Source organism: Cetorhinus maximus, chromosome 6 (genome assembly GCF_964194155.1).
Source record: "Cetorhinus maximus chromosome 6, sCetMax3.hap1.1, whole genome shotgun sequence".
NCBI lineage: Eukaryota > Metazoa > Chordata > Chondrichthyes > Lamniformes > Cetorhinidae > Cetorhinus > Cetorhinus maximus.
The window spans coordinates 33,837,925-33,864,560 of NC_135884.1; the positions used below are offsets into that span (position 1 = coordinate 33,837,925).

General features: G+C 41.2%; 1 protein-coding gene across 1 annotated transcript in view; it reads right to left on the bottom strand.

The window, feature by feature from the left end:
* dnah12 (dynein, axonemal, heavy chain 12) overlaps window positions 1-26,636 on the bottom strand; it is a 349,430-nt gene that overhangs the window by 28,788 nt on the left and 294,006 nt on the right. Inside the window, exons 58-61 of the mRNA XM_078543543.1 lie at window positions 19,254-19,426; window positions 16,405-16,545; window positions 8,561-8,719; window positions 1,278-1,422 (exon numbers count right to left, since the gene is read on the bottom strand). Coding sequence (XP_078399669.1) covers window positions 1,278-1,422; window positions 8,561-8,719; window positions 16,405-16,545; window positions 19,254-19,426 — 618 coding nt within the window. The remainder of the gene's footprint in view (window positions 1-1,277; window positions 1,423-8,560; window positions 8,720-16,404; window positions 16,546-19,253; window positions 19,427-26,636) is intronic.

Consider the following 26,636-nt stretch of genomic DNA (forward strand, 5'->3'; position numbering starts at 1 on the left):
GACTATAGGGAAAGGGCATGGGTGTTGGACTAATGGGATAGATCTTTCAAAGAGCCAGCACAAGCACGATAGGCTGAGTGACCTCCTTCTGTGTTGTATCATTCTCTGGCTCTGTGTTCGGAAATCTTAATGATATGTGACTGCACAACAGCCAAAGTGTTATAAATTTGATGGGAGAAGGAAACCAGAGAAAAAGCAAAGTGTACATCTCAAAGTACAAGGCTAAAACTGAATCCGACCATTTTCATTTACTTTGGACGCACATTTGTGCTAGGTGGAAATAAGATTACCAGGAATAGAGTTCATTTAGGAGTGTAGATTTAGCAAATCATTTTGCAGATTAGGTAGTTTAGATCATTTATCTCATTGAGTTTCTGCAAGCAGTCAGCTTGCTTAAAATTATCTTGTTTGAATGTAATATAACATTCTCCATATAGCCTTCCAGGAAAAGTGTGTTAGCCTGGCTCAGTTAGTGTGGGGTTTAAGCTGGATACCCAGTTTTCTAATCAACTGGATTTATAATCAAAGTTGGAACTCCAGTGAAGCATTGAACAAATACTGCATTGTCAGTGGCAATATCCTTCTGATAAGTTGTTAAACTGAAGAGTCATTTATCTTTTTCTGTGGTGATTATGGTCCTGAACTAGCAACCGAGAAATAATGATAGTGAAATTTGACTTTGCTAGGGGCACAAAATGGGTGGGAATGGATCAGCATTGGTGGCATGAATGGACAAAAAATTAGACAGCATGAACAATTGGCAGCCGATTCACCATCAGCTGACTTGCATCTCCACTGAAGTTGGATTTCACCCTGTGTGCAAATTTCACCATTGCAAGTTGAGAAATTGAATTCAATAAATCTGATCAGCGGAATCAGCAATAAATGCTGATTTGCCAGCCCACATCCAAAGAAAAATAGGAAAATGTGTATTCAAGATGTCATATCACTAAATAGAGGAAGATGTTGCAGTATCCAATCAAAATTCCTCACCCAGTACTGCAAAGAAACAGTTTATGCAATTATTCATTCTGGTGCAAAATGAATGCCACTATTCATTGCACCTCAAAGTAATTAATTATTTTGAGATGTTTTGACGAGTGCAGATGCTATAAATGATAGTTCAGGTTGCAAAGTATAGGACAGTGGAACACAGCAAGAATAAAGTTTTTAAAGAATGAATGTTTTGCTTGCTTACTCGAGTTTGTTCAAGTCATATCAAAGCCTTCTGAGTGCATTCTATTACTGGAAAATGTGTATTTGTCTCTTTTTTTTACCTTATCCGGTCTAAGTGCCCGCAGGACAATCATCTTCTGAAGTTCATTGATTTTGTGATCCCATGGATTTGGTAAAGGAACAACATGTGGGTCTTTACTTTCATAGATCTTGTGCCATTCTCCACTATACTTAGAGAAATGATCCCTAATTGAAAAAAAGGGGAAATTGTTAGTTTCAGTTTTCCATTTTGCTACTTTTAAAATGCTATTGTTTTCTATCCACTCACATGAAACAAGAATAGAACTTTGCAAAGCTGTTGGTTTTTGCTTTATTTGAACTTAACAGTCTTATGAAATCAAAACCCAACCTAATGAACCCCCATAACTCTTAACATCTGTTCTACAATGAAGTAAAAATGTGCAAATATGCAGAATATTTTAGTCAAAAGTTTGACAAGTTCAAAATATTAAGTTACACAATTTTATTTTAATGGCAAATGTAGATATTAGGCAAGTTAAATTTTTTAATGGAAATGAACAGACCAAGGGAATTTTCTCTGCCTGTCAACTTCATGTTCTTACTGGTGCTTTAAAAAGATTAGTCATAGGCAACATTCATTTTTAATCCATGCTCTTTATTTAGGTATTAATTAGTGCATGTTACCATTATCCTTATCATCCAATGGTGAGCCTGCATTTAATGAGTGTTTAGCACGTTTAAGGTGGCATGACAACCAAGAAAAAGGAAAAAGTAGTAGTGTCTGGACTACTCCGCGTGAAGGTCATGCTGCTATGGCTGCAAGAAAGTACAGAAAAGTATGATTTATAGGTAGTGAAAACTAGAAATTGATGGATATCATACTAAAGATCACCAAAATCTCTCTAGTGCTCTCAGCTTCAACATCACAAAAGCTTACTGGAAGCATGTGTGACAGCACAGAGCAAACATTGTTGCAAACACATTATACACCCCTCCAAGCACCATGAAAGTAACTGTAGATTGAAGAGGAGTCAAAAATAAATAAGATTTTCCCGGTATTTTGTGTTGTACCTGGTTGCTAAGCCTTGACTTAGACAGTCATTACAACTTTTTGTACCTGACAAGTCAAAGCAAAATGTTATTCGTTGCTAGGAAGCAACGCTACAGTTTATAAAGGACAAATCCTACAGTATGAATATTTTAAAATGGTGAATTGAGTAAGCTAAGATACACATTTACAACATTTTTAGGGTTCTATTTTCTATATAGGACCAAAATTGGACTACATGGAAAAAACAGTTGAATATAAATCATAATCAAACTGTACAGTGTTTCATCAGACTACAAAGGCTTTGAATCAAGTGTTTTGACAATGTAGTTTAACATTTTGTTGCTAATATAAAAGCAAAATATCTTGGAAATCTGAAATACAAACATAAAGTGTGAAGAATACTCAGTAGGTGACTCAGCAATCAGAATTGACGATAGATCCATTGCCCCAAAATGTTAACTCTGTTGCTCTATCCACAGATGCTGCCTGATCTGCTCAGTATTTCCAGCATTTTCTATCACAAAATCACAGAATGGTTACATCATAGAAAGAAACCATTCGGCCTGTCGTTTCTGTTCTTGCTCTCTGAAGGAGCAATTTACCTTGTGCCACTCCTCGGACTTCTCCCCGTAACCCTAGACATTTTTCCTTTTCAAAGAATAATCCAATTTCCTTGTAAATGCCTCATTTGAACCTGACTCCACCATACTTGCAGGTAGTGCATTCTAGATCCCAACCACTTGCTGCGTGAAAATGCTTTTCCTTGTGTCTCCATTGCTTTTTTGCTGTTTACTTTTAATCTGTGCCATCTTGTTCTCAATCCTTCCACCAATGGGAATAATTTTCCCTATCTACTCTGTCCAGACTCATCATGATTTTGTATACCCCCATTAAATCTCTTCTCAAACTTCTCTTCTCCAAGGAAAACAGTCCCAACTTTTCCAATCCATCAGTGTAACTGCAATTCCTCACCCCTGGAACCATTTTCATGAATCTTTTCTGTGCTCTCTCTAATGCCTTCACATCTTTCCTAAAGTCTGGCACCCAGAACTGTACACAATATTCCAGTTGAGGCCAAACCAGGCTCTATATAAGTTTAACAAAAGTTCCTTCCTCTTGTACTACTATACCCCTATTAATAAAGCTGAGGATGCTGTACGCTTTATTAACCACGCTCTCAACCTGTCCTGCGACATTCAATAACTTATGCACATATACTCAGGTCCCTCTACACCTGTACCCCCTTTAGAATTGCACCCTTTATTTTATTTTCTCTCCACGTTCTTCCTACCAAAATGAATCACTTCACACTTCTTAGCATTAAATTTAATCTGTCACTTGTCCGCCCATTCCATCAACCTGCCTTTGCCTTTTTAAAGTTCCACACTGTCCTCTTCACTGTTCACCATGCTTCCAAGTTTGATATCATATGTAAATTTTTAAATTGTGCCCTGTACACTAAGGTTTAGGTCATTAATATATATCAGGAAGTGCAAGTATCCTAACTCTGACCCCTGGGGAACTCCACTACAAACCTTGTTCCAGTCCGAAAAACATCTATTAATTACAAATCTGCTTCATGTCACTCAGCCAGTTTCGTATCCATTCACTGTTGTCCCATGAGTTATAACTTTGCCCACAAGTTTGTTGTGCGGCACTTTATCGAATGCCTTTTTGAAGTTCATGTACACCACATAAACAGCATTCTCTCATCAACTCTCTGTTATCTCATCAAAAACCTCTAGCAGGTTAGTTAAACATGATTTGCCCTTAATAAATCCATGCTGACTTTCCTTAATTAACTCACATTCTCCCAAATAACTACTAATTATTGTTTTTAGAAGCTTCCCCACCAATGAGGTTAAACTGACTGGCTTGTAGTTGCTGGGCTTTGTTTAACATTTTGTTGGTTTTGTTGATTACAGCTCTGCATTGGTTAGATATTCCTATCATCAAGTCTACTAATACTTAAGTTCCATTTCCACTTCATCCTGAGTTATTCCTGTTGTATGTTGGTTATGACTGGCAATGGAAAGATTGCTGAGACACAGGTATGTCTGACTATAACAGGTTTATTGGATAAACATAACTATATACAGATATACTTGACTAGGTGTTACTCAATCTAAGTCATGAGCATTCCCCCTCTTGACTCTTCATCATGTGTCTCTTACATCGTGTGGGCAGTACTGTTTCTCCAGTGCCACACATTAACCCTTTCAACCCTGAACACCTTAATACTCCATTGCCCCCTATATTTTACATTTTTATTTATATACTACCCCATCTCCCCACAAGTCTCTGACTTCATACATTCAATCTGTCTGGAGGTTTCACAACTTTCCCTGATTGTGTTCTTGTCAGACTTGAAAGATCAGTACAAAAACAGAAAATGCTGGAAAAACTCAGTAGGTCTAACAGCATCTGTGGCGAGAAAAACAGAGTTAATGTTTTGAGTCTGTATGACTCTTTTTCAGAGCTCTGTTCACTGATTTCCTCCTTCTGCAGAATCGTGTTTAAACGGCCAATTTTTTCCCCCCTGATTACTGACTCACGGCCACTGTGTGTAATGGTGCTGACTTCTAACCTGGACTGCGGCGCGTATCAAAATCGGTGCTCACTAAAAATGGAATTTCCCATGCTGCCTGTTTATTGTGCCATTAAATTGAACATTTTGACCCTTTTGCAAGGGTTGCTCACCCTTCCTTAATCATCGCTAGGTTCTCTGACTCTGCTGCTGGATCAGGATTTTTCACGGACTACCATGTGCTATGGTGCAGCCCTTACTAAGCTAAACAGTTGATTTTTCTGCTCCTCTCTGCCTCCATATCTTCTGTGGAGCTTTGTGGGAGAATTTTAACTGTCTTACGGAAGTCTTCAGTTTTGGTACCTTTTTTCAGGTGACTTGTGAACTTCTTTTAAAGTTGATTTTCAGAGATTTTGGGGTCCTGCAGAGCTGCCACCATGTCGCATGTTGGTTGTGACTGGCTAAGGAACGATTGCTGAGACAAAGGTATGTCTGAACTGTTATGACCGGGATGGGAGAAGTGTGCAGTTTCTCTGGCCCCACCTCTCAACAGGTCACACCATAAGTGTAAATGTTTAATTCGCTCATCAAAATGGCTAAATGTTTACTTTTGCTATTGTTAAAGCCACAATAAAAGTGGCTTTAATGAGGCTTCTTCCAATAAACTTAAAATTATTGATTTATGATGAAACAAAACTTCTTTTTGAAAAGCAAGTTGCAAAAACTGGTTAACATACAATTTGCAATCCAGAAGTGTAACTATATACCCCTTTAAATCCCAATACACACACACACACACACACAGGACAAAACAAGTATGGTCTCTGCAGAGGTTGGCATAGGGAAAAGCACCTGTTTCCAGTGGGAACACTTTATGAAAAGGATAAAGTTCGAAGGATTTTGATGCTGTTGATATGGTGGCCTGGCATGCAAAGATGACTCACTGGTCACATTAGTAATCTGGAAATTCTTTCCAAAGGAGCTTTGGTGAATCACTGTCCTTGGAAATGCTCTCTAGCCACAGTTTCTCAGGCTTCCAAATACCAATGAGCCACACAGATGAGGATTTTATGGTTGAAGGCAGACACACAAACTGAACTCCAAGCAAGACAGGGAAGAGAAAGCTAAGCAACCTTCCTTCTCAGTTTGCTCCCAAACCACACTCTGAATTTAAAACACAAGTTCCAAAACAGAAACCCCTCTCACAGTGAGGTGGTTTCCAGTAAATGATAGGGTTTTCCAGCATCTGAAAGCAGTGATTTTTTTCTCCAGCAATTACAGTTCAAGTAAACACATAGCTCTTATCTCCCCAGGTGTCTTGCTGGTCATTTAGCTGAAATCATGTGATTTATTAGGGAAAAACAGCCTGTTCACAGTCCACAATAAACTTATAACCCTTTAAAAAAAACCCAGGTCAGCTCTCAAGAAAGCGTCCTGATATTCCAATGTCCTTCCAATTTAAAAAAAAGCACATGATTCTTGGAGATATGGATTCCTAACAGAACTATGACAGGTTTATTGGATAAATATAATTATATACAAATATACTTGACTAGGTGTTACTCAGTCTAAGCAATGAGCATTCTCCCTCTCAATTCTGTCATGTGTCTCTTACATCATCATGTGGATGGTACTGTTTCTCCAGTCCCACACATCAACCCTTTCGACCCTGAACACGATAATACTACAATTCCAACACCACTGATGAAGGAACATTGTTGCTTATTTTTCCGTCCTATGTGCAGCACTTTACACTTGCCATCATTTCAGAAACAAAGAGGACAATAAGAAAGTGTGTAAAAGCCATACAAAATATGGAAGCTGAACATGCGGAAGACAAGGAAAATTAAAGGGAGGAAGAAAGAAAGAATGAGGAAGGAGACAAATACTGATTCAGTTACAGGAAGAGAAAAAACACAGATGTTACTATTGTCCATGAACAACACCATAGGAAATCAACTAATTTGACGAAGTTTTTAAATGTAATTTATTTTCATGGTTAGATCATGGATTCTTAATGGGGAGTCCACAGATCTTAAGGTTTCAATGCATCAGCCAAAAATGAGAAAGACTGACATTATAATAGAACAATCAGAATCAACATCAATCTGAGTGAAAAAATCACTAATCAAGACAGGTCTTGTTACAATTACTATGTGACTTAATTGCATTAAACTAACTCATTAATGCAGATATTGTATTGCATATTAAATTTTGTAATTTCATTAGTGAATTATGAGAGAGCGTTACAATCTCCATAAAGACCAGTACATTTTAAAACAAAATTCGAACTTCTACTTAATAGCTGAAAGGATGACATAACAAGATTTCACATCTTAAGACTTTTTACTGTAACAAAAGACTAAAAGCACAATTGACTAAACACCATCTTTGTAGGCAAATTATACTTTAAACTACAGAACATAACTTTAAACATTAGCAAAAAAAACACACTTCATAGGTATATTGTACACTGTCCTTGCAGCAGGCATTCAATTCTCCCAGAATCGGTCCAAAGTGATTCTTAGCTTCCCAGGATTTACTTCTATGCTTTTCCTTTCTCAGTCTGGTAACTTGTTACCTCAGAAATGTCCTTCACAGTGAGTTTTCTTCCCCTGGAGATTGCCAGTTTTCCAGCTTTGCCTCAAATAGTCATGAATTTGGTCTTTCAATTAGAGCATGAGCTCCCACCCACAGTGAACCATTGAGACTTTTGGCTTCTAGTTGCTCTCTCTCTCCCCTGGATCCTGGCAGACTAACCTTGTCTGAGAGTTTTCAGGGCTATTTTAGAAACCATTCCCCTCTCAAAGACAATCTCCAGGGCAATATGAATCACATGGGCTTTGTATCTACATAGAAGGACCAATTAGCTATCCTTGAGACCCAATATCTCTTATATCTTGGAAGTAAATGGACAGTTTAAAGCACAACAATTTGCAACCCAATATTGTCAATACTTTTCTGGGACTTTGGAGACTCAGTATATCCACTGTTAGCAAACAGGCTGTTGTCATTGTCTCCAAATGTAAACAACTCGCATCTTTTCCCAGTAAAACAATCTAGGCTTAGAAGTTTTCCCCAGTCTAGAGGCAAAAGAGGAAGACAAAGTAAATGTTCAGGTCTAAAACAACCCAGGCCTTCCTTTAATCTTTAACAGTCCTAGCAACCTGTCTGTTGTCAGGCAGAATTCAGCACAGGTCACATGCTCCCTTCAATTTGTCCTAAATGAAAGACATAATCCCAAAATATAATAATGTTATAAATCTTATAATTGTAACAAATGGAAAAGTTGCTATTGTTTTGCTGTATGCTGTACCATTGGGAATTGAATTATGTCCAGTACCATATTTATACAGGATATGCAATTTAGTAAAAAATGCCTTCATAAGATATGAAGAATTTTCAAATTGGAAAGAACATTATTGAAATGTCATTCATAGTGCAAAGAAAAGGGCAAATCTCAGCACTAAAAGGGAAAAGACTGGGTGACAACAGTCAAGTTGTAAGTAAAACAAAAATTAATAATAAATATATATGTTTAATTTTATAACTTTTATACAGAAAAAAAACTTGTGTTAAGTTATTTTTTTAACACTGGAGGGGGAATCTGAGAACGCTGATTTACATGATAAATTATTCCAGTTTTGATTTCTTTTCTGAGTTTCCTGTTGTGTAATTATTCCCTGGTACTTTTATCCTGATTATAATATGATCCTTTAAGACCATTGAGACAGAACCACAACTACCCTGTAACAGTGACCAGACTGGCAAAAATGAACTATTACCTCAGCCCTTGTAAGCTTGGTAAATCACTTGCACGACAGATTTCATCCCAGCTCTTGTCTTGGAACCAGGATGGATCAGGGTTTTGTAATTTGTTATGGAGTCCTACTCCCCCTGTCAGCAGGAACATAAATTCGTGATAATTGATATCATGTCTTGCCCTGGGTGAAATGAAGGTGGAAAAGAAATTATTAATTTATGCAAACTTATTACAAAATCAAAGGTTGTATGAATGTTTAAAGACCTTATAGTGGACAAAATTTCCTTCTTTGAATCCAATACGTTAAGGATAGAACAGATAAATAAACAGTGAATATTATCTAAAATGGCACATACTTTATATATTTGAGTAATAGTCGATCTTGTGTAAAAGTCGACTTCTGGCCAAAAAATCATTAATTTTCCATTTACGTCGTGTATAAATCAACCCCTGACTTTTAGCCAAAAAATCCAAACTCTTTTTACTTACCGCCTACTCACCGCTGAATTCAAACTCACCCTGGTGCAAACCTACTTTATAGAATCATAGAATAGCACACCATCGAAGGTCCTCATGCCTGCTCATGTCAATAGGTGATGTCAAGGCTACCACCTCACTGGTGTGCACTGTGTTCCTGCCAATCCTGCCCTCTAATATGGCAACAAGGTATCAAGAAGGAATGGTAGATACACAGCCAAGTTCAAACTTAAAGTCATGAGATTGCAGAGAAGACAAATAATTGTGCAGCAGCTAGAGAATTAAAGGTATCAAGCTTATGCAGATGCCTAAGAATAAATGTGCAAATGGAGGAAAGCCTTGCATGTGGTGAAAGTTGGAAGATGAAGTTGCAAAATACATCAATGAAAATCGCCAGAATGGAATCTCAGTTTCTTGAGGATCTATCCAAATCTTTGCCTTGAAACAAGCAAGAAAATTGGGCATTGTAGATTTCAAAGCTAGCCTTGGATATTGTAGTTTATGAAGTTTATGAAGAGAAACAATCTTGTCTTGCAACAGTAGTCCAAGATTTCACACCGTATCCCAGCAGAGCATGACGACAGACTTATCGGATTTCAGCAGTTTATAATCAAACATCAACAAAAGAATGGATACAGATTGGCCTGTATTGGGAACATGGATGAGATTCCCATGAATATTGACATGCCAGCCAGTCAAACGATGAGCAAAGTTAGAGAGAAACCTGTGTTAGTGAGGACAACTGGCTATGAAAAGAGTAGATTCACAGTTGTACTTTTGTGTTTGTTCAATGGGACACAGCTTAAGCCAATGGTGATATTCAAGAGAAACCCACCCCCCACCCCCAAAACAGCAATTCCTAAAAGGAGTAGTCATTCATGTTTACAATAAAATATGGATGGGTGAAGGTGGCTTGAAAATATGGTTGAGGGAAGTTTGGAGTTTCTGACTAGGAGGATTACATAAAGAAAAAAGTATTTTTATCTGGGACATGTTCAGATCACATCTTGTTGATAATATTGTTGCTAAAGTTAGATCACAAAACAGTGATGCTGCAGTGATTTCTGGTGGTCTAACCAGCCTTATTCAACCATTGGAGTCTCTCTAAACAAGCCCTTCAAGGATAGCATGAGAAAAAAAGTGGAATGACTGGATGATTGGAGGAGGAGAGAAGACCATAAGACCATAAGACATAGGAGCAGAAATTAAGCCATTTGGCCCATCGAGTCTGCTCCGCCATTCAATCATGGCTGATAAGTTTCTCAACCTCATTCTCCTGCCTTCTCCCCGAAACCTTTGATCCCCTTACCAATCAAGAACCTATCTGTCTCGGTCTTAAATACACTCAATGACCTGGCCTCCGCAGCCCTCTGTGACAATGAATTCCATAGATTCACCACTCTCTGGCTAAAGAAGTTTCTCCTCATCTCTGTTCTAAAAGGTCTTCCCTTTACTCTGAGGCTGTGCCCTCGGGTCCTAGTCTCTCCTACTAATGGAAACATCTTCCCCATGACCGCTCTATCCAGCCCTTTCAGTATTCTGTAAGTTTCAATCAGATCCCCCCTCATCCTTCTAAACTCCATCGAGTATAGACCCAGAGTCCTCAAACGTTCCTCATATGTTAAGCCTTTCATTCCTGGGATCATTCTCGTGAACCTCCTCTGGACCCTCTCCAGGGCCAGCACATCCTTCCTGAGATACGGGGCCCAAAATTGCTCACAATATTCTAAATGTGGTCTGACCAGAGCCTTATAAAGCCTCAGCAGCACATCCCTGCTTTTATATTCTAGTCCTCTCAAAATAAATACCAACATCGCATTTGCCTTCCTAGCTACCGACTCAACCTGCAAGTTAACCTTAAGAGAATCCTGGACTAGGTCTCCCAAGTCCCTTTGCACTCCAGATTTCTGAATTCTCTCCCCATTTAGAAAATAGTCTATGCCTCTATTCTTCCTCCCAAAGTGCATGACTTCACACTTCTCCACGTTGTATTCCATCTGCCACTTCTTTGCCCATTCTCCTAACCTGTCCAAATCCTTCTGCAGCCTCCCCGCCTCCTCAATACTACCTGTCCCTCCACCTATCTTTGTATCATCTGCAAACTTAGCCAGGATGCCCTCAATTCCTTCATCTGGATCATTAATGTATAAAGTGAAAAGTTGTGGTTCCAACACTGACCCCTGCGGAACTCCACTAGTCACTGGCCGCCATCCTGAGAAGGACCCCCTTATCCCCACTCTCTGCCTCCTGCCAGACAGCCAATCTTCTATCCATGCTAGTACCTTGCCTCTAACTTCATGGGCTCTTATCTTACTGAGCAGCCTCCTGTGCGGCACCTTGTCAAAGGCCTTCTGGAAGTCCAAGTAGGTAACATCCTTTGGCTCTCCTTTGTCTAACCTACTCGTTACCTCCTCAAAGAATTCTAACAGATTTGTCAGGCATGACCTCCCCTTGATGACATTCAACAAGGGAGGCAGCACACAGGCTCCGATGTTAGCAATCCTGTATGAATGGGTTGTAGAGGCCTGAGATGAAACCAGAATGAGATTATTGCCAAATCATTCAAGAAACGTGGGATATCAAATGAACTTGATGGCACAGAATGTGATCGTTTGTGGAATGATATGGCCGATGACGATGTGATTGCTGATAAAGATGATTATTATGATCCGGTTAGGGACCAGTAGCTTGTTGTTTAAAGTGGACGAAGTTTAAAATCCCAGGTACTTATTAAGAGAATAAAGCTACAAGATCCCATGGTTTTAAACAAACAAAATAAACTTTGAGTAAAATAAAACAATCTACAATATGTATCTTATACTCTAACATTCAGAATTAACATGAGGTATGAACTAACAGGAAAACTATGGTCCAACACACCACACTGGACTTTAAATGGCAGATGTGACCAAGGCAAATCCCATGGATTTCTCATCAAACCATCCAGATGTTAGTGACCATGGTGAGTTGCTAAATTTGGTTAGAACTCTGTCTCCTTCACAAGGGATTTTAACTCCTCACTTTAGAAGATCTAGCCTCTGAATTCCCTCAAAAGCCACTCCAACTTGGACTGCCTTAATGATTGCTCACCTCCCAATAGTTCAGTATCTGCTCCTGAAACACGGGATTCCACGGGATTCACAAAGCTGCTCTCCCACCTCTAATTACCGGCATGCTTCCAATTCTTGCGCAGAGCACTAACTTCACTGAGCTGGCATGGCCCCTGCGTTTCTTTGAACTCCAATCTTCTAGCTACACCAAGTATAAATGGCTTCAAGGGCTTCCCTGAGCCCTAACTGCCTCCAGCACAAAGCCAGTGACTTTCTGACACCTTCTCAAGCTCTCCAGGACTACTTCTGAGCCCGAACAACCTGGAGCCTGCTAACAGCTCCCACAGCTTCTCTGTAAGCTGAAAACCACATGAGTTCCAAACTGCAACCAACCCCCTCTCCCAGAAAAAACACAGGTAAATTGAAACCAGAGAACCTGCTTAAGCTCCACCCATCTCCAGAACATGTAGCCTTGTCTAGCTCTAACTCTCAAAACAAAATATCTCTCTGGACTGCACTTCTTTGCAAGCAGTGTAGACATCCCATCTCCAGATATCCAGCTAAGTAAGCCCACCTGCTTTTTTATGACCCCCCCCCACATCTTCTATTCTGACCCTCGTAAACAAACATGGACAACAGGAGAGGCGGTGGCATAGTGGTATTATCACTGGACTAGTATTCCAGAGACCTAGGGTAATGCTCTGGGGACCAGGGTTCAAATCCCACCATGGCAGATGGTGAAATTTTAATCCAATAAAAATCTAGAATTAAAAGTCTAATGATGATGACAAAACCATTGTTGATTGTCGCAAAAACCCATCTGGTTCACTAATGCCCTTTAGGGAAGGAAATCTGCCACTTTTACCTGTTCTGGTCTACATGTGACTCCATACCCACAGCAATGTGGTTGACTCTTAAAATGCCAAGGGCAATAAATGCTGGCCAAGCCAGCGACGCCCACATCTCATGAACGAATAAAAAAAAACCTTCTGAATTGCCATTTTCTTTTCGGTGTTCGAGCAATCTTTAAAGTATTTTAGTTACCTTACCTTCACAACAACAATCTCAACCAGAACTAAGCATTACCACTAAATATTAACATGAACCATGTTGATGATCCATATGATGATGCCATTCAAGAAGCAGATTGCGAGACATTATTTCATTCTGAAGATGAGGAGAAGGGTGATTTTTAGGGATTTTCATACACATACACATTCAGTGTATGCTTTGCTGCTAAGTAGTATTTTTTCTTTACTGTGAAGAAACTGAGTGAAATTGTATAAATTTGTATCTATGTCTTTTGTTTTTGATGAATTTGATAAATTTGATGTATTTAATGTACAGGAATTAATGTCCGTCTCCATGGAGATTGCTATTTATTTATAAAAGGAATTGAATAATAAAAATGCTTTTGGCTCCTTTTGTACTACTTTTGGTGGCGGGGTTGGCAGTAACAGTCTCCAACCTGGCAACTCTGCAATAGTGAGACGATGGGAGAGGGTGGATTCCAAGCTCTCCAATCATGTAAAAGTCGACTCTCTGCTTTTTGGCTAAAAGCTTAGCCTTAGAAACTCGACTACCGTGCATATATGGTAGATATCATTTCAGGCTGCAGCTTACTTTCTAATGAATTCCAGTTCATAATGAAGAACACTGGAGGTCAATATGGATTTGGGAAGCCAGGATCACTCTTCACTGATACAGCTTGGTGTGGTTCAATTCAGCAAAACATTACATCTTTATGTTTTATCCTTTATAACATTCTTTTATATTCTTTATAATAGAAACAGCCTGAGACCAGTTGGATACTCCACCTTCACAGAATAACAAATTGCTATCCTGGTGGCAATCAGAGACAGATTAGACAGCACCCGTTACACTGGCTTTGAGACGATGAGGGCTGGGATGCAGGCAAGGATTTCAGGAACTGTTAGCCATCATTAAAGCTGTCAGTTGACTGATCAGCAAGGGTACAATTCAGGGTCCATTAGAATTGTGACAACTGAAGTATGAAACTGCCCTTTCATTGGACAGTACTACATGCATGGCATCCGGCCTTCTCTCTCAATGTACCATGCATCTGGTAGAGAGGAGGCAATACCAGCTGCTCAGCATAGGTGCAAAGGTGCATTGAGCAGCAGCTTCCTCCCATACCCAAGCTTCCAAGGGAGGAGGGCCACATCAGTCTCCTGAATCTTTTGTAACATAGGAGCAGCCAACCAACATTCACAAAACCAACCCTTGGGCTGCACCAAAAAGGAATAAAATAGTAAAAATTAGGGCATATTAAATCACCCAGTAAAAGCATGTTGTAGGAAAAATAGGATTACTTGTGCTCATTTTGAGTTACTTGTAATAGAACAGAATGTATACTTATTTCATACTTCGCTAATTACACGGATTATAGTCAAACAAGAAAGGGTGTTCCGAAAAAGAGTCATGTGAGCTTGAAATGCTAACTCTGTTTCTCTCTCCACAAATGCTGCCAGACCTGCTGAGTTTTTCCAGCATTTTCTGTTTTTATTTTAGATTTCCAGCATCCTCAGTGTTTTGCTTTTATTTACATAAGGATGCACTTCCATTGTGCTTGGGTTTTCATTCCCATTTGCCAAACTAGTCTGATGTGGTCTGATGTGATGTGATTATATGATATAGGATGGATACTAATTGGGGCATAAGGAGTAATGACAATGGTGATAAAGGAGCCTGAGAAGGTTGCATATTACACGTTTAGTTCTGAGGCACCTTGCAACCATCACTGAGAGCACCTTTGAGTGACTATATTCCTGACGCTAGGTCATATCCCCAGGAATTTACCCAGTCTTTTTTGGAATGAGAGAGCTGTGCAGGGCACAGCAAGCCACAATCATTCAGGATACATGTTCTGGAATATATTACAGAGTCCCCCCTAATTTATCAAGGCAGTGAAACAATCCCTCCTTGACCTTCTGTGTACAGCCTTTGACACGGCTGACCACATCTTCCTCCAACGGTTCACCACTGTCATCCAGCTGAATGGAATTGTAGTCACCTGGTTCTGTTCTTATCTATCCAGTCATGGCCAGAGAATCATCTGCAAATGCTTCTCTTTCCGCTCCCACACTGCTAACTCTGCTTTGTTCCAAGGATCCATTCTTGGATCCCTCCTACTTCTCAACTACATGGTGCCCCTCAGCAACATCATCTGAAAGTACCACAGTCAGTTTCCACAGGTACACTGACGACAATGAGCTCTACCATAACATCACTTCTTTTGACCCTTCCACTCCAGTACTGGATGAGCAGAAATTTCTTCCAACTAATATTGGGTAAGCTGAAGCCATTTTTGGTGCCATAAAATTCTTTCACTAGTTGTCGACACCATCCTTCTCCCTGGCAACTGATGCTGAGGCTGAACAAGGCTTTGCGCAACAGGGATGAGCTTTCAACCACATAGTTGCACCTTCATGAAGACCATCTATTTTCACCTTTGTAACAACACTGGACTCCGTGCCTGCCCCGCTCATCCATGCCTTTGTTACCTCCAGATTTCACTATTCCAATGTGCTCCTGGCCAGCCTCCCACATTTTACCCTCTGCTGGCCGTGCCCTAATTCGCACCAAATTCCGTTCACCCGTCACCCCTGTGCTCACTGACCTACACTGGCTCCTGGTTATGCAACACCTTGACTTTAAAATTCTCATCCCAGTCTTCAAATGGCTCCATGGCCTTGCCCCTATCTCCATTACCCCCTCCATCTTTACGACCTTCTGAGATTTCTGCGCTCCTCCAAATCCTCCGAATTAATTTAATCACTCCACCACTGGCGGTTGTGCCTTCAGCTGCCTGGGCCTTAAGCTCTGGAATTCCCTCCCCAAACCTCTCCAATTCTCCCACTGTCTTTCCTCCTTTAAGATGCTTCTTAAAACCTACCTCTTTGACCAAGTTTTTGGTCATTTGACCTAATATTGCATATAAGGACTTCTTCCTCGTCCATCCACATTTAGAACTTCTATCAAACAACTATTTATCCTTAAGTACAATAACCACAAGAGTATTAGGATCCACCAAACCTTAAGATTATTTCCAGTTCTGGATGTAAGCAGAGAAATCACAGCTGTTTGTCTAAGCTACTCATTGATTCCAACTAAAATGCAATATGGAACTTTTTTTTTACATTTTTCTATGAAATCATGTTATATTAAAATTGTAAACAGCCACATAAACATATGCATTATAGTTTATTACATAATTACATGGGTAACATAATTTTTTTTTATTGTAGTCAATAAAATACATTTGTTCAAAATTACTAACAGTAATTTGAGAGAGGATTTTGTGAAAGCTGTTACTTACAAGAGTAGATTGCAGCACAACAGGAAGGAAAAGAGCAACTTGTCCTTCTCAAATAGAGATCGGCAAACATTGGAGTATAGGTTGTACGTGAAGTGATCATTCAGATAACGAAGCCGCTTCTCCAAGATTTTTGACTTATTACTAGTGAGGAAAACATAAGACTGCAGATTGTTAAATCTGTTATTAAATTAAATTCTGCTTTATGGATGTCCAAATGTTTTGATTTAATAGCACACTTAGCTCATGGAATGGATAATGGCAATTTTCTTATAACAATAACAATACAAAAGGATCAAATTTTTAGAATACCTTAATTTGGATCAAAACACTTCAAATTGCTAGAAAAATGAATTTTTTTTTAAAAAAAGAGCATTTTCCTTTACCTAATGCCTTTCACCTTTATCATGCACTGGTCAGAAGAATTTATCAGTAATTTATCTTAATTTGCTTCTTTTTGGCAATACACAGGTTATTTCACTTTTGGAATATTCAGTACTGTTAATATATAGTGTTGCATTATCATAATAAAGTAAAAAGACAGAAAAAGTTTGAACCCCAGAGGGGTTATACCTCAAATTTATAACTTGTCTTTTCTCTTTACAGATGCTAACTAGAACATTTTTGTTTCAGAACTCCAGGACTTGCAATATTTTTCTTTTCCTTTGCAGTTTTATACTGTTACCTACCAATCTTTTAAAGATAATTTCTAAGCTTTCCACATCCTAAAACTAAATTGAAGTACTGTTCTTCTCCCACTTAATGTGCCGGCCTTGATGCGTGTGACACTATCTGCCAATTCTTCCGATGTGCTTTCCTTCCTGAATCGCTGACTGTGTTCTGTTTTCACTCCTCCTTTGGTATCCCTTCTCATGCGTTATCCCAATCTGATTTGCCTGTGACTTTGGAATTGGGGAGGCTCCAGGGACCTTTAAAATTCATGGCTGGACCAGGATCTGGAAGTCCTGCCCCAGTTCCGTAGATCCCATTTTTAGGGTAGGGGGAAAGAGGTGGGGCTGAAGCACATGGTTGCAAATTATGAATTGGCTAGGCCATTTAAATTCAATGCAGATCTGATCTTCATTCCCATAATGGCAGTGTACATTCCACAACTTTATGGTGGCGATGTAAATGCTCATGAAGGGCTGATAAGGTATGCAGAACTGTCAAACTGTCAAGTTATTTAACTCCCCTGCCCTTTGAATTTTGAAAAGAACTCTCAGCCTGTGTCTGAGAGTGTGAAAAAAATTGGTTCTAGCAATTTCAATAGATGTTTGTTGACATAACCCTAAGGGTGATCATCATAGCATAATTACTGCTGGACTGCTTTCACAGCCTGTCATTATCACACTGGGGGACTGTTAAGTTCATAGTTTAATTGACAGCTCCAAGAAGTTATTAAAGGAGTAGCTGTCTTTAATGTGGGTTATGAATACAAATGTTTGTTTTTTTTTAAGAGGATTTGAGGGGATTTAAATGTATTGAATGGGCTTTCATGACTGAGGGTGTTTTTTTATACAGTGAAGTCTGTAATAGATACTTGGAACTTTGGTTTATTTCATCTCAGTATGGCTTCTGATGTCTGCTCATGGTGGATACTAAGAGGGTTGGCATGAGGGTATAAAGGCAAAGAGTGGTGCATGGAGGGTCATGGGTTGGCACTAAGTTGGCATAGGGGTGATAAGGGGCCATTATGGGGATGGTGAGGCTCATGAGCTGGCATGAATTGGCACTGTTGGTATAGGGGCTATAAGAGGACATGGGGATGAGTGGTGGAGCATATGCTGGCATGAAGCATATGAGGGGCTAGTGGGGATGAGTGGATGGGCATGGGATGGCATGGAGGGTATGGGGGGCCATTGAGGCTGGGTGGAGGGGCATGGGTTGGCATGAGTTGGCCTGGATGGGGCATGGCGAGTGAGTGGGGGCATGGGGTGAGGGTGGGGGTGTGGGTTGAGGATTAAAGGGCCTAATATTTAACAACACAACTGGCATGATGCCCAAGAGAACTGGGACAGGCATTTTAACCAGACCACCTCGGCATTTGGCAGCCCTGTGGCCACCTCCGATCTGCGTCAGGGGACGGCAGGCCCGACTCTATCCCACATCCTACCCTCAGAGCAAAAAATTGCACCATTCGGGGTAGTTTTTCCCCTCCGAGGTGGATGTGCCAAGCCAGGAAATTTGCCGACTCCAGTTACCCGCCTCTAAGATGAAAATCCAGCCCTATGTAGCACATGTAAAATCTTGGAGAATTCTTGGTAACATGTCTTACTTGGATGACTACACACTTGGTAGACTACAAACTACCATCATTTCCTATCCTATATGTACATAGATCATAGCCACAACTACTTGAAGATGTACTACAACATTAGATTATCTACGTATTGCATATATTCATATAGATGTACAATCAGACAGTTGGGTGAACTTGGACCTCATTATCTATCACCTATCTCTCATCTATTTTATAACAGGTTTAGGGAATAGACACAAGCTCTTAGAGCCAACGATCTAACTATATTCATGTCAAACATCATCACAACAACAGTTAAAAAGCCCAACACTACCCAGGACAAAGCAGTCCACTTGATCATTACACTTGCCCGCTGGATGCAATATTAATTTATCCAACTCTATTGATTGCAAGATTCTAAAACATTTATTACTCTTGAGATATCCCTGTTTCCTTCCAACCCAACCCCTTCCCTGCCCTCTCCTCTATCGTCTATGCCTAGGCTGCGCACCACTTGTGGTCAGGAGAGTGGGCTCCCAACCCTTCAAATAATTGTGATCCTTTTAAACATAGTTAAAATGATAGAATTTTCCTACAGTTCCAATATTCCTACCTGTCATGGATAGAATGGACATACAGCATGACAAACCAACTCAGGGAGTACTGGTACATTGGGTCAATGTTGGCCAGGTCTGCAATGCTGAAGAAAAGGATAGCAGAATGCTTAGCAATTGGCCTGTATCCTTCTCGAGATTCCGCAATCTTCAGTTCAGTCTTTTCAGCAATCTGAAACAGACAATAAATAATTAATATGAAGTGAACAAAAGGTATAGAGCAGCTGAAGATTCTGGTAGTATCTGTACCAGTAGATATCACTCATGCCTTCTTGTGGGACAAAAGTGCACACTTAATGATGAGTAACATAGCAGAATTAGTTAACAATCTGACTGTAAAAGATACCCTGCATTTGATATTAGATTTAAAGGGAAAAGCAAGATTCAGAAAATCAAGATTTTAAATTTAAGTAAGTCAAACTTCAAACAGATGAGAAATAAATAGGCCACAGTCAACTGCGCTGAGCTGTTATAAAAGCAAAATACTGCAGATGCTGGGAATCTGAAACAAAAACAGAAAATGTTGGAAAAACTCAGCAGGTCTGACAGCATCTGTGGAGAGAGGAAGACAAAGTTAATGTTTCGAGTCCTTACGACTTCTTTAGAGCTGAAGAGAAACGGAAATGTGATGAAATTTATACTGTTTAAGGGGGGTGGGGCAGTTGGAGCTGGATAGAAGGCCAGCAATAGGTGGGGACAAAGGGGGGATTGACAAAGATGTCATGAACTAAAGGACAAAGGGATTGTTAATGATAAAAAAGTTAATGATAAAAATGTTAGTGCTAAAAAAGGTGCTAATAGTGGTGTAAAGGTAAGAAAGCAGAATGTGATAATAGCAGAATAAGGGTAGCAATGTGTGAAAGAACAATATGGAACAAGTGGCAAATGGCCCTGTAGGAGATGGGGTGGGGGGAGGGGGCGGTGGTGGGGAAAAAAGGATAGAAAATGGGATAAAAAAGGGGATAAAACGACAGATAAATGAATAAAAATAAAATAAGTGGATAAAAAATAAAAACGAATGTAGAAGGAGAGAAAAAGGGGGTGAGGATGGAGGAGAGAACTTCATGGTCTGAAGTTGTTGAACTCAATGTTAAGTCCAGGAGCCTGTAAGGTGCCAAATTGAAGATGAGGCGCTGTTCCTCCAGCTTGCTTTGGACTTCACTGGAACATTGCAGCAGGCCAAGGACGGACATGCTGGCGTGAGAGCAGGATGGTGTGTTGAAATGGCAAGCGACAGGAAGGTCTGGGTCATGCTTGCAGACAGACTGTAGGTGTTCCACAAAGCGGTCACCCAGTCTGTGTTTGGTCTCCCCGATGTAGAGGAGACCACATTGGGAGCAGCGGATGCAGTAGACCAAATTGGAGGAGGTACAAGTGAAGCACTGCTTCACCTGAAAGGAGTCTTTGGGCCCTTGGACGGTGAGGGGGGAGGAGATAAAGGGGCAGGTGTTGCACCTTCTTCTATTGCATGGGAAGGTACTGTGGGAAGGGGATGAGATGTTGGGGGCGATGGAGGAGTGGACCAGGGTGTCCCGGAGGGAACGGACCCTATGGAACGCTGACATGGGGTGCGAGGGGAAGATGTGTTTGGTGGTGGCATCATGCTGGAGTTGGCGGAAATGGTGGAGGATGATTCTTTGAATGCAGAGGCTGGTGGGGTGAAAAATGAGGACAAGGGGGACCCTATTGTGGTTCTGGGAGGGAGGGGAAGGTGTGAGGGCAAAGGCGCGGGAGATGGGTCAGTCACGGCTGAGTGCCCTGTCAACCACAGTGGTGGGGCGGGGAAACCTCGGTTAAGGAAGAAGGAAGGCATGCCAGAAGCGCCGTTTTGGAAAGTGGCATCATCAGAACAGATGCGACGGAGGCAAAGGAACTGAGAGAATGGGATGGGGTCCTTACAGGAAGCAGGGTGTGAGGAGCTGTAATCGAGGTAGCTGTGGGAGTCCATGGGCTTGTAATGAACATTGGTGGACAGTCTATCACCAGAAATGGAGACAGAGAGGTCAAGGAAGGGAAGGGAAATGTTGGAGAGGACCATGTGAAGGTGATAGAGGGGTGGGAATTGGAAGCAAAATTGATTAAAAAATTTCCAGGTCCAGACAAGAGCATGAAGTGGCACCAAAACAGTCACCGATGTACCGATAAAAGAGTTCTTGTTTTGGGCTCAGCTATTAATGGGTAAACTTACAGGCAAACAGTGGGAAGCATTCAAAGAAATATTTGGTATGATACAAAATTATTGAATACCCCTAAAAAGGCAGGTTGTGCAACTATAGTCAATAAGTAAGGTAGAAGGCAATATTAAGTTAAAATAAAGGGTTTACACAATTGCAATGAAAAATGGGAATCCAGCAGACTGGGAGAGCTATAAAAACAACAAAGCGATACAAATAAAATATCAGGTGCAACAAGGCAGTAGAATAAAAATACCTATAAGAGAGCTAATAAAATGTTTACAAATATATTAAGAAAAAAAATGTGGGCCCATTCCCAAAGAATGTAGACCTATTAAAGATAGATGCAGGTGAGACTATATTGAATAATAAGGAAATGGTTGACTAGATAAATAAATATTTGTATCCAAATGCACAATAGAGGAAGAGAACAAAATATCAATGGTACAAGGGAATCCAAGATTTGATAAAAGTCTACAAAATCATGAACAGTTTTGAAAGAAGGGCAACATGAGGAAACATTTTTTATACAGCAAGTTGTTCTGATCTGGAATGCAGTGACTTAAATTGTGGTGGAAGCAGGTTCAGTAGCAACTTTCTAAAGGGAACTGGATAAATACTTAAAGTAAAACATGTTGGGGGGCTATAGGAAAACAGCAGAAGTATAGATCTAATTGGATAGCTCTACCAAAAAGCCTGAATGGGCAAAATAGGCTAAATGGCCTCTTACTGCACTGTATCAAACTATGATATCGTGAAAAAACATTAATGAAGCAATTAGTGGTACTTAAGGTAGATCTCCAGGACCTGGGCCTGAATTTTTTGCTCGTCAGGCACGCGCAATCGGCAGGCCCGGGAGCAGAGGGTAAACAGGCACCCGACCGTGATCAACCCGACCACGATTTCTCACTGGCTGGCCGTTAGCTGAGAAAGGCTCAGCACTGCCGGTGGGGATGGGAAGAGGGCTGGTGCCGAAGTAACTGCGGGTGCTTGTGAGCACTTCCAGTGAGCTCCCTGAAAGCAGACAGCTGCTTCAGAGCTGCAGACCTCCACAGAGTAAATGAAACAACAAAAATGCTGCAAAATATGTCCATGCTGCACAATCAAGCACCTGAAAGCATACCTCATGAAAAAAAGTCCCTAGATATCTTTCTATTTTATTTCCCCATGAAGATTTCAACCCGCCCTGGACTGAGGTTTGAGCAAAAATGTAAAAGCCACCTGGCCAATTGGCCCATCTGCCAACCGTAAAAATACACAGGCCATGAAAAATCGCTTTCAGTTACCTCTTTAATGGGTTTAATTACGCGCTTAATTGTCAGCAGGCGTGCTTCCAACTGCCATGCGTGCCCACCGAGCGAGATATCTCGCGAATGCGCCATGATGTCAAGACGCCTGACATCATCTTACACTATTTTGTGGAGGTCGGGCACGCGCCTGCCCACGGGACATCAAATTCTGGCCCTGGTGTTTTTCACACTAGAGTTTTAAATAAACAGATGGGAAAATTGCAAATGTGTTAGTCATAATTTTCCAAAGTTCTCAAGATTTGGAAATTGTGCCCTGGATGGGAAAAATCAGAAACATTACAATTACTTAAGACACGAGGTTGGGAGAATCCAGAAAACTATAGACCTAACCGTTTAGTATCAGTTGCGGGGAAGTTACTAGAATCTATCATCAGCATCATAATGAGTGATCATTTAAACAAACATGAGCTAATCGAGGGAGTCAACACGGATTTGTAAAGAGTGGGTCATGCTTGACTAAAGGAGCTAAACTTTTGGGGAGTTCACTGACAAATCGGACAGAGAGTGTCTATGGGTGCTGCCTTAAGGGCTTTCATAGATATTTTCCAAAAAGTTCTGCATAAGAGGCTATCAGCAAAATTTAAGAGTGCATGAAACAGGAGGTAACCCTAGGAAATGCACTGATAAGTGGTTGGGATGTAAGAGACAGAGAGCAGTGATAATTGGAATGTGACAAGTGCTGTTCCTCAGTGACCTGTCCTGGGGTCTGTTTTTCACCGTATATATCAATGACATGGATGAAGGAATACAAGATATATGTCCAAGTTTTGTGAAGACGCTAAGTTAGGAGGAACAGTAAGATGGGAGCAGAAAGTTACATAGACAGATCAAGTGAGTGGGCAAAATACAGCAATAGTGTTTAATGTAGGAAAGTGTGAGGTAATTAACTTTGGATCGAAGAAAGACAATTTTTTTTATATGGTGGAAGATCAGAAACTTTGAAGGATCAAAGGGATTTGGGTGTCGAGGTGCACAATCACTCAGAGTACAGGCACAAAGAGTAATCAAGAAGGCTAATAAAATGTTAGCCTTTATCTCAAAAGGATTGGAAGACAAAAGGGAGCAAGTTATGCTTCATTTGGACAGAGCTTTGGTCAGACATCATCTGGGATACAGTGTTTAGTTCTGGGTACCACATCTCAGGAAGGATACATTGGTCTTGGATTGAGCACAAAGCAGATTTTCCAGGATATTACAGTAGCTAAAAAAGTTAATTTATGAGGACATTTATATAAACCTGAGTTTTATTCCACAGAGTTTAGAAGGTTGAGGGGTGACCTAATTTATTTTAAAAAATTCTTTCATGGGATGTGGATGTCACTGGCTAGGCCAGTATTTGTATGGCCCATCCCTAATTGCCCTTGAGAAGGTGGTGGTGAGCTGCTTTCCTGAACCGCTGCAATCTATGTGATGTAGGTACACCCACAGTGCTGTTAGGGAAGGAGTTTCAGGATTTTGACCCAGCGACAGTGAAGGAACAGTGATGTGTTTCCAAGTAAGGATGGCGTGTGGCTTGGAGGGGAACTTGCAGGTGGTGGTGTACCTATGCACCTGCTGCCCTTGTCTTTCTAGGCGATACAGGTCGCAAGTTTGAAAGGTGCTGTTGAAGAAGCCATGGTGAGTTGTTGCAGTGCAACTTGTAGATGGTACACACTGCTGCCTCTGTGCATTGGTGGTGGAGGTGTTCAATGATGTGCCAATCAAGTGGGATGCTCTGTCCTGGATAGCGTTGAGCTTCTTGAGTGCTGTTGGACATGTACTCATCCAGGCAAGTGGAGAGTATTCCATCATACTCCTGACTTGCGCCTTGTAGATGGTGGACAGGTTTTGGGGAAATCAGGAGGTGAATTATTATGCTCAGAATTCCCAGCCTCTGACCTGCTCTTATAGCCACAGTATTTATATGGCTACTCCAGTACAATTTCTGCACAATGGTAACCCCCAGGATGTTGATAGTGGGGGATTCAGCGATGGTAAAGCCACTGAATGTCAAGGGGAGATGTTTGAATTCTCTCTATTGGAGATGGTCATTGCCTTTGGTGCAGGTGTTACTTGCCACTCCTGCAACTGGGTATGGCCTCTGCTTCAGTATCTGAGGTATTGCGAATGTGCTGACCATTGTGCAATCTTCAGCCAACAACCCCACTCCTGACCTTATGATGGAGGGAAGGTCATTAGAGAAGCAGCTAAAGATAGTTGGGCCTAGGACACTACACTAAGGAACTGCTGCAGAGTGTCCTGGGACTGCGGTGATTGACCTTCAACAACCACACCAATCTTTCTTTGTGCTAGGTATGACTCTAATCAGTGGAGATTTTTCCCTGTGACTCCAGTTTTGCTAGGCCTCCTTGATGCCACACTCGGTAAAATGTGGCCTTGATGTCAATGGCAGTCACTCTCAACTCATCTCTGGAGTTCAGCTCTTTTGTCCATGTTTGGACTAAGGCTGTAATGAGGTCAGGAGCTGAGTGCCCTGGTGAAACCCAAACTGAGCATCAGTGAGCAGGTTACTACTCAGCAAATGCCGGTTGATATCACTGTTGATGACCCCTACTTTACGGTGCTGCTTCATGCTCTTGTCTCGACCTGGAAAAATTTATTAATTTTGCTTCCAATTTCCACCCCTCCATCATTTTCACATGGTCCATCTCTGACACTTCCCTTCCTTGACCTCTCTGTCTCAATTTCTGGTGATAGACTGTCCACCAATATCCATTACAAGCCCACCGACTCCCACAGCTACCTCGACTACAGCTCCTCACACCCCGCTTCCTGTAAGGACTCCATCCCATTCTCTCAGTTCCTTCGCCTCCGTTGCATCTGTTCTGATGATGCCACTTTCAGAAACAGTTCCTCTGACATGTCCTCCTTCTTCCTTAACCGAGGTTTTCCACCCACGGTGATTGACAGGGCCTTCAACCGAGTCCGGCCCATCTCCCGTGCATCCGCCCTCACACCTTCTTCTCCCTCCCAGAAACATGATAGGATCCCCCTTGTCCTCACTTATCACCCCACCAGCCTCCGCATTCAAAGGATCATCCTCCGCCATTTCCGCCAACTCCAACACGATGCCACCACCAAACACATCTTCCCTTCACCCCACCCTGGCGGCATTCCGTAGGGATCGTTCCCTCCGTGACACCCTGGTCCACTCCTCCATCACCCCCTACACCTCAACCCCCTCCCATGGCACCTTCCCATGCAACCACAGAAGATGCAACACCTGCCCCTTTACTTCCCTTCTCCTCACCGTCCAAGGGCCCAAACACTCATTTCAAGTGAAGCAGCATTTCACTTGCACTTCCTTCAACTTAGTCTACTGCATTCGTTGCTCCCAATGCGGTTTCCTCTACATTGGAGAGACCAAACGCAGACTGGGTGACCGCTTTGCAGAACACCTTCGGTCTGTCCGCAAGCATTACGCAGACCTCCCTGTCGCTTGCCATTTCAACACTCCACCCTGCTCTCATGCCTACATGTCCGTCCTTGGCTTGGTGCATTGTTCCAGTGAAGCTCAACGCAAACTGGAGGAACAGCACCTCATCTTCCGACTAGGCACTTTACAGCCTTCCGGACTGAATATTGAGTTCAACAATTTTAGATCATGAACTCTCTCCTCCATCCCCACCCCCTTTCCGATTTTCCCCCTCCTTTTTGTTTTTTCCAATAATTTATATAGATTTTTCTTTTCCCACCTATTTCCATTATTTTTAAATGTATTTCCATCCATTGTTTTATCTCTACCTTTTAGCCTTTTTCGATTCCTTCACCCCACCCCACCCCCACTAGGGCTATCTGTACCTTGCTCGTCCTGTTTTCTACCCTTAATTAGCACATTCCTTTAGATAATATCACCACCTTCAACACCTCTTTGTCCTTTTGTCTGTGACATCTTTTG